The sequence below is a fragment of the Triticum aestivum genome, chromosome 6D (assembly GCF_018294505.1).
Source record: "Triticum aestivum cultivar Chinese Spring chromosome 6D, IWGSC CS RefSeq v2.1, whole genome shotgun sequence".
Lineage (NCBI taxonomy): Eukaryota > Viridiplantae > Streptophyta > Magnoliopsida > Poales > Poaceae > Triticum > Triticum aestivum.
In genome coordinates, this window is record NC_057811.1 from 269,746,235 (window position 1) to 269,760,489 (window position 14,255).

At 45.4% G+C, this 14,255-nt stretch overlaps 1 protein-coding gene across 1 annotated transcript; it reads right to left on the bottom strand.

Moving 5' to 3' along the window:
• Positions 1–2,607: 2,607 nt before the first annotated feature.
• LOC123141475 (fimbrin-5) lies at positions 2,608–7,641 on the bottom strand. Its single transcript, XM_044560599.1, has 15 exons — positions 7,374–7,641; positions 7,049–7,200; positions 6,771–6,944; positions 6,423–6,670; positions 6,131–6,302; positions 5,329–5,367; positions 5,135–5,209; positions 4,936–5,052; positions 4,491–4,702; positions 4,104–4,256; positions 3,832–4,031; positions 3,576–3,733; positions 3,395–3,491; positions 3,225–3,316; positions 2,608–3,117 (listed from the first exon to the last, which is right to left on the bottom strand). Exons 2-15 carry the CDS (start codon positions 7,130–7,132, stop codon positions 2,821–2,823), a joined length of 2,118 nt encoding a protein of 705 aa, XP_044416534.1. The 5' UTR covers positions 7,133–7,200; positions 7,374–7,641; the 3' UTR covers positions 2,608–2,820.
• Positions 7,642–14,255: the final 6,614 nt, after the last annotated feature.

Sequence of the window (14,255 nt, forward strand, 5' to 3'; positions counted from 1 at the left end):
CTGAGCAATTCCCGAATCTGCTGCAACCCTCTACCAGCCTCGGAACGGGACGTTTGAATTGAATCTGCTATACGTGCAACTGCTACAACATTCTGGATCGGGGTACGGTATACCTCACACTCTTCTCGAGGCCCAGTCAGAAACAATTGTCATTGCCGTCGACTGGAACTTGGAATTTGCCTGCGGGCGCAGTCGCCGAGTGCCTGCTAAAGATTCTCCAAGCGCGTACGCTCAGCCAAGGTGGCCAAGCGCGCAGCCTCCAAAGCCCGAGCCTCGGAGGTCTCCCCAACGATGGGGGTCTAGAGAGCCTGATTGTTTCTGCGATGAAGCTCCTCCCTCTGCTCTGCAGTGAGGGCTTGAGGATAATACTCATCGTAGTCGCGCGACGGGCCACCTCTATCGCCGCCGCCGCGACGGAAATCGGGCAGACTGCACTGGGAGTCGACCATGAGGACTTCCGCCGCGGGATTGTCGTTGCTCTCACACTCGGAAAGCGTATCTGAATGGCCAGTCGGCAGATCGAACAATCTGTAGAGAGATTCATCGGGCTCAATCGCCGCGGTTTGAGGGGTGGTCGACTGACGAGGCACCGCATGCTTCACCCACCGCTGGAGCCGCGAGCGACCGGATCGCTTGCGGCGACGGATAGCGGGGAGCGAAGACGCCACGGGAGCCGATCGATACTGAGTCGACGGCTGCCGCAGGAGGACGCCGCAGGCACTCGCGCGGATGTGCGCTGCCCCATGAATGGGCAGAGCCTCGACGTCGACGGGGGCTTCTTGGAGCCAGGTGGAGTCATCAGCGATGAAGGTGAGCGCGCCCGGAAACCATGTTGATGAAGATCGAAGATTGCAACCTCACCGGAAGTCGCTCAGATGCCTGCCCCATGGTGGGCGCCAACTATCATGGGAACGAGTCTGACAGTAGAAGTAGGGGGTACGTAGGAGAGGGCAGTGTCCTAGCTACGGCGAGGTTGTACACACAGATTTACGAGTTCAGGCCCCTCTCGAAGGAGGTAACAGACCTACGTCTCGGTGCCGCGGAGGCTTGTCAATTGGAGTGTTGAATAGTTACAGGGGGTGCGAACCCTTGTGCAAGAGGGGGGTGGCTTATATAGAGTGCGCCGACCCTTCACTATCCTCAGTTACACCAGGGTTCAATGAGAGTTAAATCCAGAACGTTACTGGTAACGCCCATACTAAATGGTCTTTATAACGACAAAGTGAATGCCTGACCATTGCCATCCTGGGGTGACTCTAGGTATTCTGTACTTCGAGTGGATTCTTGTATGATTGAGTGAAATAGTCATGGTCGAGTGGAATTGGGATTTCCGAGTGGAACCTCCTGTTTGCACTTCATGGGGATTTCAGTCGGCATCTTCTCTTGCACCTTATAGGCCTTGGACTCTTGTGTAGCGTCCTTGGGTAGGGTGTCCAGGTCAGGCCTAAGACCCTACCCTAGGTACGTGGCACCGTCACCTGCCACTGCGCATTGGACTGCAGCAAAACGCATACTAAGATATGTGAAGGATAAGTTAAGTGTTGGGTTGACATTTAACAAGTCACCATCCACTCTTGTTAGTGCTTTATCTGACTCTGATTGAGCAGGATGCCCAGATGACAGATGCTCAACTGGTGGTTTTGCTGTGTTCTTTGGACCTAACCTAATCTCATGGCGTGCAAGGAAACAGGCCATAGTTTCGAGGTCAAGCACTGAAGCAGAATACAAGGCACTAGCAGATGCAACTTCAGAGATTATTTGGGTGAAGTACATGCTGAGAGAACTTGGGATACATCACACTCCAACTCCTTGTCTTTGGTGCGACAATCTTGGTGTTACATATTTATCTGCTAACCCTGTTTTTCATGCAAGGACCAAACATATCAAGATTGATTACCACTTTGTGAGGGAAAGAGTTGCCAACAAAGAGTTGGATATCCAGTTTGTGCATTTAAGAGATCAAGTTGCTGATGGATTTACAAAAGCGCTATCTACAAGACTTTTTGAAGAATTCAAGCGTAATCTCAACTTAGTTAAGTTTTGATTAAGAGAAGGTATTAGACATATTCGTTGTTTGGCTATGTACGCCAAGTGTGGCCTTTTGCACCAAGACCTCTGTAGGGTAGTTTAGTTAGAGTTTATCTCTATCTCTCTATATATCCTTTTAAACCTCCCTGTAAAATCCGTGGTAGTCCAACTACCATATCACGTAACCTATCAAGAGATGGGTCTCTCCACAATCAATATAAGATCACGCGGCTCCCTATATGGGAGGATAGATGCTTCAACCTATTTTCACACCATGATGGTCCCGAACTGTGAGAAAGTGGTGGAGCCCCGCGGTGCTCTGGCCGGTGGCGAGGGGGAGCGTAAGGGCAGGGGAGGGGACGCGAGGGAGGAAGACGGGAGGCGCCAATCATACGGCCGCACGGCGACTGCTCCCTTTGAACTTAGATCGATCATCGAGTTGACTGTCCTCTCATCTATGGTATGCTGGCCAGTCGAACTTCCTTTTGAGTTAATAAATTGCACCTTTTGTCAAAAATATAATCTGTGGTATTGCTGGCGAGGCACAACGAACCAAGCATAGGAACGCACTGCAGAGAAGAACGACGGAAAACGCATATAAACTGGAGTATCTTACACAAGCTTTAATCGGCGCAGGACCTTTGTTTATCTAGTACAAGTATAAGAGTAGAAGCTCATCGCTGCGCATTTGCATGCAAAGAGTAGATCAAAACTAACTTCCTGCTCTGCCGTTTGCTATCCCTCCCGTACTGAAACCACCCCCTGCCTGATGTGGTCAGGTCGGATCTTATTTTAGGCACCATCTTCAAGGCTTTCTTCTCCTCCTTTTTCTGCTTCTGCTTCTGCCTCTGCTTCTGCTTCTGCATCTGCCTCTGCCTCTGCTTCTGCTTCCGCCTCTGCCTCTGCTTCTGCTTCTAATTCTTCTTCTTCCTCCTCCTCCACCTCCACCACCTCCTCCTCCTCCTCTTCTGGGAGAGCTTCTTGTGACGCTGCGGATCCTGCTGGCCCGGGGCCTTCGTAAGGTCCATGCTTCTGCAGACTCCAGTACATGATGCTTGCAGTAAGAGTGAGGATCATCTTGGGATTTACCTGACACAACAAAATGAAAAAGGCAATGTCACTGTTTGATCCTTGACTGGCCCAATGTTACTATCCATCTCTCAAGTTAGCGCGACAAACAATTTTTCGTAGGCTACCTCCATTATGTCCTCTGGCAACCAGAACACGGTGCACCCAAGTTTCCTAGCAACAGTTATGATGTATGTTGCATTCATCTTCTTCTCATCATCTGCAACCACAAAAGCAAATGACAACGGAAACGTGAAAAATCTGAAACTGACTCAAGAATCAGAGCAAAGGTACACACCATCCTCCCCCTTCTTCACCATATTCCAGTCAACAACTCTACTTTGCACAGCGCTTAGAAGATCCAGGAAGAACATCCCGTCTGATAAGCTCTTATCCTAGAGAATCAATCAACACAGCTGCTTAAGGCCATGGCCATGACAACACAAGTTAATTTTAATAATATGGGAATGCTGATCAACCTTGAAGTTTTCGATGTGAGATGTTTTTCCTGATTCCTTGACCTTATTATTCGCCCAGATCAGAATGTCAGCATCTGTAATTTCTTTGTCTTTAGAGTGGGATCTCAAGTTCTTTAGCAGCTGTAGGATGCTGGTCCTCATGAGTTGCCACAGGAAAGCTGACAGGGTATTATTTGAAATCAAATACTACACAGAATTCAAAATTAGAAACAAAAATAAGAGCAAGCTAAAGCATGCGCGGGGATTTTTTTTTTACCAAGGGTTAGCTTCTTGTTTCCTTGAACAATGTCATTTCCTGCTACATTCACAAGCGAAAAATTTAACTCCTTCCCAATTCTGATAACCTGATTGCAGTTCTCAACCTTCCTAAACGGCATGATAATTGGAGGTTTCGATGCTTGTTTCCAGATAACTGATCCTGGAGAAATTTTGTCAAGCACTTCTAGAAGAACCCATCTGGAAATGAACTTTTGTAAGATGCCAAAAATTATATTTCAAGGCTAAGTTGCTGGTGGAAATGGGACTAACCCAGTCCTAACATCCTCAAATAAATTGTTCACGTAAGTTGCAATTCCAAGACTGTTGATCCACAAGCGAAATGCTCTCCCTTCCCTCGATGCTTCAACATCATCAGGGGTATCTTGGACGACAGGAGCCACCTTGTTCGATGATAGACCATTTCTGCATAGGTTTTAAATCATTTTCATAATACAATATGCATTAACCTGGACAAAATGTTTGAAACATCGACATTTGCATAGTTATATAGCTATTTTGATTTGTGTTTTAAGACATAGATAACAGGTGGAACAATTCCTCACAAACTGATGATATTTCTTTTAGTTTCTTGCATTGCATACAACCCTAAGGGGCAAAACAGATTTATCAGAAGAGAGGACAAGGAGAGACCAGTACCTTTGCTGGAATATTTGTGCGACAAATGCCAAGTTGAGATTTGCTGAACCCTCATTAATATCTTTAGATGTTACATATCTTGTACAATCAAGCTTTTCGGCGGTTTCAAGTACTTTCTTTGCCCTTTCTTTAGGATCTGTAGTTTCTATCATGGTCGTTGAGCTATGCTCGGGAGCAAGGGCGCTGAGAAGGTAAGCATACGCTTCACCATCCTGCAAATACATCATACGATATAGCATAATGAAATCTTTTGCATTAGCATTTCTCAAAATGTCGTCAATATCATAGAATGATTTAACAGATCTATATAAACATGCCATAAAAGTCAGTGTTTATTCCAAGCAAAAACAAAAGTCACAGTATTTACCGTCGATATGAAAAAATTGCCTAGAGGTTGTGCATTTTCAGGTGGTTTGTGTAATATCCATACAATTGATATACATACCTTAACATCAGTAGAGAAATTTGTTACAGTTTTTTTGTACCCTGCTTTCTTGATATGAAAGTTCATCCATTTGAGCAACATCTTGTCTGGTGCTAAGGTGACAAGCTCCTCTGCTTCCTGTATAACATCATGTAACATAATTATCCAGACTTTGCTAATGCACAAGCATGTACATACAAGTTCTCTTGATGATTTAAACCTTGCTGTTATCACCAGCCACCAACTCCAACAACTGAGGTGTATTCCTCAGATTCAAATCTGCTAAGAGTTGTATCTGAGAGAAGTCCAACGAAAAAATTAGAAAGATGCATTCATCAATGTTCTAGGTAACACTATATTGCTGAAAAAATTATTTTGTAACTAACTCAGTATTGGTGGTTGTAGAAAACACACCTTTATGATTTGGGATAGCAAACCAAGAACTAGATGAGGCTGAAAAAGGAAAAATACTTCAGCAGTACAAAGTGAAATGATTTTTAACAATAATAAATATATTGCTACGAATCTTTACTCTTACATAAAATGTGAGTTGACAATAGTACCCGATATCCCATCAGATTTTTTTCTACCATCCTAAAATTCTAACAATCTAACTTATTGAAACACGAGCAAGCTTCCAAGAATTTAATAAATTAAGCATGCTCTCTTTTCCACCTTCCTAAAAAAACTGTAACAGTTAAGAAAACTAATTGAGACACACAAAAAACAAAAGCTTGTATGCATATAAAAAATTTAACCACCTCCTTGAAAAATCTCCAAGTAAAAATGGAGCTGAGAACTTGTGCTTGCAGAGACATTATATATAAATCATTCTGTGAACTGGACCAGGCCGATGACAACGCCTTAACACGACCGGCTATGTGTTTATCCCTTGCAAAGCACAGTTATGTTTCTAGTAGTGATATGTAACATTTTTCAGTCCAAGAATTTGTCGACACCAAAAAAAGTTAAGAGCCTCAAAATAGAATAATCCCCAAAGATTCATTTAATAAAATGTACAACTGTGTACATTGTGCAATTCAAGATATGCACAACCTAGTCAAGAAATGTCATTATATATCTACCCTTCCCTGAAAACCAGCTCAACTTGTATACTGTTTTGCCAGTTCAAACTTAAATAGGAACCGAAGGAAAAGAAGAACTTAAGATCTAAAGTAATAAACTACGTTAATGCAGTAAAAACATAGATACATACTCTAGCTTCAATCAGATCCTGTGTCCCAATGTTAACAACAGTACAACCAATGGCCTTGGCAGAGTTGAGACAAAGAGTGTGGTTCTCATTCCTCTCCCATGGATTCGGTTCCTTCTTTGTATTGATTGCTCTCTCGTCTATTGTGCCGGGAACAGCAACATTGATCAACTTGCTGATTCAGTATTAATAAGGTAAGGGAATAACTGCCTTAGAAAATTTGTTAACAGAAATCAAAATTAAGAGATGTTGTGGTAGTAAAAAAATACAGTGAGCATTTAAAAGAACATCTCACCAAAGTAGAACACCATCCCCAATAAGATTAAATATATCGTTTGATGCTGGATTCAATGGCAAGAAATTCTTCAGGAAAGGGTCCTCCCCGAGAAATTTATTGATATGATTGACATAAGAAGTTTTTTCAGATTCATTAATGACGTGCAAGAGAGTAGTGGTGGACGCCTTCAAAAATGACACTGATCCCTTCAATTTCTTTTTGCCTCCTGATTTGCTGGCTCCCTTTGCTTGAAGATTTAAGTACTCCTAACATATTGCAAGATTTTACAACTCATCAAACAAAAAAACTCATACATAAGTGAAAATGTGGAATCAACAGAAGGTATGCCAAGATGATCGAATGTACCCTAAGGAATGGCTCAAATTCGATTGACTGGTCCATATCGGGGTAAGACTCGCTCAAAAAATTTGTGATCTCCTCCTCAGTCAGAACCTCTTGAATGCCCCTAAGCTTCTCCATTACCGGCGGCAAATCTTTTATAGTTACCTGCTCGGCATCCGATCTCTTTGCGGAAGTGAACTATACCGTGGAACATAAGAGGTAGCATTGTGATTACACAATTATGGAAAGGAAACAACACAATTTTTCAAAGTGCATCAAGAATGGCCTCAAGGAGTGCTTACTTTTGTTCGGAGCGTTCGGAGCTGCACTTGGGTGAACTGGTTCTGGAGCCATGGATCAGAGACAAGAACACCAACGCTAGACATTGTCTTCCAAATTTAGTTTCACTCTCGTGCTAAATTAATTTTTGCACCAATTCGGCAGTTATTGAGACCTAGAATAAAGACAGTCCAACCATGATCTTGAATCTCTAGGACTAATTAGCACCAAGCTCTCTGATCAAATTCAGCACTATGTTTGCAGTATATGCATCAAGAAGAATAGGACCAAAACTGGTGGAACTATTACACTTGCGGAAAAAATACCCCCCAACGGATCGTCACCAACCTTTGCGATGAAAAATTCTTTTTGGAAGGCTTTGATCTTCGTTCTTCCTGTCTTCCTTCCTCCAGCACCCGAAAACTATTCACTCCGCATGCATTGCTCCCAGCTCCGCGGCGAACCCCAAGAACTGTGGGGAAGCGAACGAGTGGTTGGATAGCAGAGAGCCATAGGATAGGAAGAAAAAGGGAGAAGCTAACATGGTGCCTCCTTTTTCAGCCTCCCGCAGATGCCTAGAATAGAAAAGTAGATAACTAATGTTAGAACGTGAAGCTTCCACGGACATGCTCCTCTTCTTCTCCCATGTAGACGACGGAGGGGTGCCATCTCTCTCTCTCTCCAACATGCCTCATCTTTCATGGGTTTGGACGGCTCTCGGATTTTTCTCGCCGCGGGCATAATAGGTCTAGCTACAGCGTGGAGCTACTGGGCCGGTAATACTGTAGCTGCGTAGAAGTTTTTTTCTGTGATTTTCTTATTCATTATTTCACTGTTTTGCTTCTTTTTTCTTTTTTCTTAGGTTTTATTTGTTTCTTTCTTCTTTTTTCCTTTTTCTTTTTATATTTCTTTATTTCTTTTTGAACACATGTCTAATTTTGCTTACAAATTTTATATTTTTCGTATAAACATCAAGAATATTTGTATACACGTTTAACATTTTTTAAATACATGATTAACATTTTTGAAATATATATTTTTATGTCTAACTTTTTAATACATATCTATTCATTTTTATATGCATCTAGAACATTTTTATATACATTCAACATTTTTCAAATACATGATTAACATTTGTTTTCAAATACATGTTTTGAGTATATTTTTGGAATGTTTCTTGTCGGGTTTTCGAATATGTGTTAAACTTTTTTAAATACACGTTGAAACTTTGTTTGAATGATACAAAACATTTTTTATGCTATGTGAACATTTTTTTTACACTAGTAGTTATGTACGTGCAACACAGATCCAAAATTTAAATAATTCTATTTTTATATTAATCTATGTTTTGCTTCTTGGAACTTACTTAATCAGTCTAGCAAGCAGTGAATATCAGTTATCTCCAGTGGTTGCACGGTTCGCGGCTTACAAGGTCATGCTCTAAGGATCACGTCGACTAATTTGAAACATTTCAAATTACGATATTTTTTTATTGCTATTACGTTTCTTTGGTTCATTGTTTAGAGCATCTTCAATAGATGATGTAGATACAAAAATACTAACTTTTGCATATCTAAGGCACAAAAACCCCTTCCCAACAGATGATGTAGATGCAAAAAAAATTCCATCTCTGAGGCACAAAACCCCCTCTCCAACAGACGATGTAGATCCAAAAAAATTTACATCTCTGCCTCCTGGAGATGTAAAATACAACACCTCGCAATGGAAATTTACATCTCCACCTAAAGGAGATGTAAAACTCGCGGATGCGCACCAACTACCCAACCGTATTTATTTGGCTTCCGCGCGACCGCCGCCACCCGCATGCCAGCGATTTTTTGCCCTGGAACGTGCCGCCGCCACCCGTCGGCCCATCCCCGGCCGCGCCACCATAGCCGCCGGCGACCCACCGGTTTGAGTCCGCTACACCAATGACTGCCCGCCTCCGCCGCCTACGATTTGTGCCCGAAAACGCCGCCGCCCGTCCGTCCATCAACGACCCTAGCTCATCTAGAGTACTCACACACTAATGGTGCCATGTCATCGCAGTTAATTTGCTAAACCTCACTTTGATGCGAACCGAGTTCAAATTCAAAATTTAAAATAAAGTAAAATAATATTTCTTCAAACAGTAAAACAAAAATGTTTATAATGTTGCAAATAATCCCCTAGTATTTTTCGAAGAGGATCCAACATTGAATGACTTACAAATTGCCCCTAGAAATATTTTAGCGGATCAGCGGGTTTAAATAAACACATTTAAAATTCAAATACAAATTTGAATCGCCCCATTTGACTCCAAAAAATTTTGTGCCACCCCACCGTAATGCAATGAAATTATGTGCCAAGTTTCATATTTAGCAAAATTCATTGGGTAGCTCAAATTATTGCAAAACAGTAATAGAAAAAGAAAATAAAACGAAATAGAAAAGTAGGGGGGAACCTATCCTGCGGCCTTCCCCCACCGGCCATCCTGCGGCCTTCCCCTCTCCAAATGTCTATAAGGCATCCCCCGGACGCCCCTCTCTGCCTCCCCGAAACCCTAGCCCCCAAATCCCCCCCTCTTCCTCGCTCATAATCGACGACCCAGGACGAGGCCGAGCTCGCGGTCTTCGTCATCTTCACCGATCCCGCGGCCACCGAGCCTCCCGCACCTCCTCTTGGTGCCCACCGGCTTCCCCTTCGTCGACTACCTCGACTACGAGCACTCACTCGATCGGAGCCGCTCCAAATCCTCGCCATCGAGCTCAACCACGCCGTTGGCCGCACCACTACCTCACTGCCGCGCTGCTCCTCCGGTCCGTCCCTGGCCTCCTCGACTAAGCCCCAGAGTGTGCAGTGAGCCCCTCTCCCGAATCCCCCTTTCCCCAACGTCGATCCGTGCTTGTAGTCCCCATCTCCGCGAGCTCGTCGCCGGCCGCACTCACTGCACCCCCCACACCGTGCGCCCCTGAGCACGTTCCCGCGCCTCGGCCGCGCTCGCGCCTCTTGTCCGCGCCCATGCCACCCCCTGCGTCTTCCCCCTACATGCCCGCGCTTGATCGTCGTAGCTGCCAGCGCTGTGTGCTGCCGTGCGTGCCTGCGCACGCACACCCGCTCCGGCCTGTGCCTTGCCTCTCCTTAGGCCGCGCGAGGCCGCACCCCTGCACCGCCCCTGTGCCGCACATGCAGCCCAGCGCCCAGCCCCGCCCCGCGGCCTTCTGCTGCTTCTGTTGCTTTGCCGCCGCTTATCGCTGCCTGCTGCCGCGCTGTTGCCCTGGACGCGCCCGCTGCTAGCGCTCGCCTCCGGCCACCGGCGGGCCCGTTGTGCCCTCGGGCGCCCTTCCGCGTATGGCCTCGCCTGCCGCTGCGGCTGCCCCACCTACGCCCGGCACAGCCGACCGCCCGCGCCACGGCTCTGACCACGCTGCTCTACTGCACTGCCGCTAGATACTGTAGTTGTTGCTCGCTTCTAATTCTTCACGGACTAACCCTCTAGACAGCCCCAACAGCGCCTAAACGACTGTTAACAGGAGTAAAAGTTTTATGGGTAGGTAGTATACTTGACAAGGTTCTAATGTTTGCACTGGACCAAATCCATTTGATGCATGGACTAAATCCTATGAAAATCACAGTGTGCTATGTTCTGTTAACAGAAAACATAAAAAACAGCTTTATTGTCATAGCTATTTTAAGGCTGTTGTTGAACAAGCTGCAGGGATCTGTGATGCCATATAAGGGCATGGCATGATAGTACTCTTGTTGTAGTACAAAACACTTATAGGAAGTATCACCTTTAGAGCTATGGATCAATGGCAATCATCCAACAAACTTTGTACTCCCTCCGTTTCAAAATTCTTTTCTTAGATTTGTCTAGATACGGATGTACCTAATACTAAAATGTAACTTGATACATCCGTATTTAGACAAATTTAAGATAAGAATTTTGGGACGGAGGGAGTATATTATTTTAACAATTTCTGGAGTCAACATCAAGTGGCACTTTTCAAATGAAGTTTCGACGAAGGAACTGAACTCTATCATGGATGTAAATGATACTAACATGTAGATCACAGAAAATTTCTCAAAATTGTTATAAGGCACAAAATCATAGGACGTACAGAACCATAGTTGTAGACTTTTGAAAACAACTAAGTGATGTTTAATACTGAGGAATTCTCAGACTTTGCAGATTTTCAGGAATTTTCAGGATATTACTAAAACTTTAGAAATTCGTAGAAATTCAACCGTAGCTCCGATGAAAATGTTTTATATATGAAAAATGTTTAGAAAAATGAGATGAAATCTGTTGGTGCCCTCCATGTAGCTGTCACATGCCTCTAACACTGCAACACATGGATCCTTCCCTCTCTTTCATCTGTCCGAAAAATACCAAACGCCGAGAAAACGTCCCCAGATGTTTTCTCTCTACGTCTGTAACCCGTAGCACTGCGTCAGGTCACCCCTAGTGCAGCGTTTTGCCGTGTCATGCTTTATGATGCTATTGTTTGCTCTGTTATTTATTTGTTTCCCCTTTGTTGCTTATTTTTGATAGACCCCGATACTGCGATAGACCCCGAGACTGCTGATGATCTGGTGGTCGTCTACTTTGCTTGAAGATCCGTTTTCGTCAGCAGAGCTTCCAGGCAAGCAAACCCCCCTTGATCATTTCGTTATCGCCCATTCCATTCTCTCTCATGTTTGCATTAGATATTGTCGTTGTACTTGATTGATCCTATTCTAATGCATAGCCTGCTTTTGTAACCTGCTCTCGTACCTTACCTGCTTATCCTAAACTGCTTAGTATAGGTTGGTTAGTGAGCCATCATTGACTCCTCATCTTGTCCATATTGCCCCCGCTGGATTACCAGATGACTCGATCAACATGATCGACGTCCAGGGCCTAACACATCACCTCACCCCCCCCTTTAGTTGTATGACTCTGCAGGGCTACTATCGAGTGCCGAGGGTGATGCCTCGTAGTGCACTCCTGATGATAACTCTGTAGTGTAGCTAATCGGTCGTGGTCTGTCGAGGGTGATTCCTCCTTCACCACTCCCGATGACGACCCTATCATGCAACCCCTCAAGTATGAACCATCGAGGGTGATTCCTCCTTAGTTCACCTTGAAGATTACATCAGGTGGATTCCATCGAGGGTGATTCCTCGGATTCCCCCTTGGTGTTTTGGACACACGGTTACTTTGACTTTACCACAGAACCATGTTCAAGTCGGGTCGGCCCTGAGGGGTACCCACGAGTTGATGTGTAGTCGGGTTGACCTGGAGGGTACCTGCGAGATTTCTACGTGGCACGGCCGGGCATTCTGGGCCCTTGCCGTAAGGCCACGAGACGGGGCGACGGGGTCACATGATCAGGAGTCTCTGCTCATTACCGCGCGCTCCCAAGACACTAATGGATTGGGTATTTGATCTGAGTTGGCCACTGGCCTATACGCACTAACCGCCACGTGGGACAAGATATGGGCAACCGGCGTCGTAGTATCAGCCGTAGCTTTCCAAACGCAGTTACTAAGCGGCGCGCGCCCGGGTGGCCCACGTAAAGCAACCGCCTTTGTAATGGAGGTTGCCAGGACTGATCCCGGCCGCCCACGCAATGTGCAAGAGTGCAAAGGGCAATGGGCCTAAGACCCCTGCGCTCTTAGGATGTATACCGGCGTGCTGGCCTCTTTGTTGAGCCTAGGTAGGGTTGCGACGTGTTGATCTTTCGAGGTCGGGCATGGCCCAGGAAAGCGTGTCCGGCCAGAGATGATTGAGCGTGTCGGGTAATGTGATGCATCCTTGCAGGGAAGTTAATCTATTCGAATAGCCGTGTCCGCGGTATTAGGACGACCTGGAGTTGTATCTCGATCTTTACAACTAGAACTGGATACTGAGATGTGAAAGGGATATGATGGCTCCAGGATTGCTTTCTTGCAGGGAGTCGAGAAAGGATCTTTGGGCGCTAATGCTACAACTTACTTGCTAAATATAATATGCTATCATGCACTCTTCTAAATGCTGCAAAATGCTTGAAGATGCTAGTCTTCGATAGGCTAGGCCTTCCCCTCTATTCTGGCATTCTACAGTATAGTCCACAGATACATCCCTTCCCTTGATACCAATGCATACTTAGTATAGATCTGATGCTTGCGAGTACTTCAGATGAGTACTGACGGTTGCTTTGCTATCTTTTCCCCCTAGTTTCTTCTTTCTGGTTGTTGCGAACATATGATGGATCCCAGGAGCCAGATGCCACTATCGACGACTACTACTACCCTGACGGTGCCTACTACTACGTGGAGACCACCGACGACCAGGAGTAGTAGGCCTTGCCTTTTTTATCGCCGTTGCTTTTGTGCTAGCCTTCTTAAGGCAAACTTGCTTAACTTATGTCTATACGCAGATATTTTTGCTTCCGCTGACTCGTTTGTTTTCGAGCTGACGTATTCGAGCCCTCGAGGCCCCTGGCTTGTAATATAAAGCTTGTATTATTTTAATTTGTGTCTAGAGTTGTGTTGTGATATCTTCCCGTGAGTCCCTGATCTTGATCGTACACATTTGTGTGTATGATTAGTATACAATTGAATCGGGGGCGTCACAGACCCCATCGCGACCCCGTGGCCTATCCCTTCCACCACCGCATCGCCACTTTACCAGCACGCTGGCAAAATCGTCCATATTTTTTGCCGCTTCACCGCCGTCGAGCCATTTGTCCTCGCCGTCCTTTTCGCCGCAGCCGCCGAGCCATTCGTCCTCGCCGTCGTTTTCGCCGCCGCCGCAGTCACCAACTGACCGCCAAGCACCCGCCCAGCCACCACCGCACCGCGGCTCCACCCGCACGCTACAAATAGGCCATATTTTCCACTGCTACGCTGTCGCCGCCCGATTCGTCCCCGTCGTCGTTTCCGCTGTCGCGTCACTCATCCGCCATCGCCAAGCCACCGCCCAGCCCCCACACCCGCCGCCGCCTCGCCGCACAACTTTTGCCCTACGATCACCGCCCTGATTTGAACATCGTGTTATGGCCGTTGTTGCTTAGCCGCCCCAATTCTAGTTTTTACATCTTCATTTGCATCATCTATTGGAGTTGCACTTTTACATCACAGTCTACATCATCAGTTGGAGTTGCCTCTTTTTTGGAGATGTAAAAGGCACTTTTTGGAGATGTAAATTTTTACATCTCCAAATTTGCATCTTCTATTAGAGATGCTCTTATTTTTGGAATGCTAATTATGGTGATTTGATTGATC

What these genes read in the sequence shown, in the direction of transcription:
- LOC123141475 (XM_044560599.1), bottom strand. Translation starts at nt 7,132, where the DNA reads ATGTCTAGCGTTGGTGTTCTTGTCTCTGATCCATGGCTCCAGAACCAG. An exon ending in GGGGATGGTGTTCTACTTTG is followed by an intron (nt 6,303 to 6,422) that starts GTGAGATGTTCT and finishes ATACTGAATCAG; the next exon opens with CAAGTTGATCAATGTTGCTG. An exon ending in GCACAAATATTCCAGCAAAG is followed by an intron (nt 4,257 to 4,490) that starts GTACTGGTCTCT and finishes AAACCTATGCAG; the next exon opens with AAATGGTCTATCATCGAACA.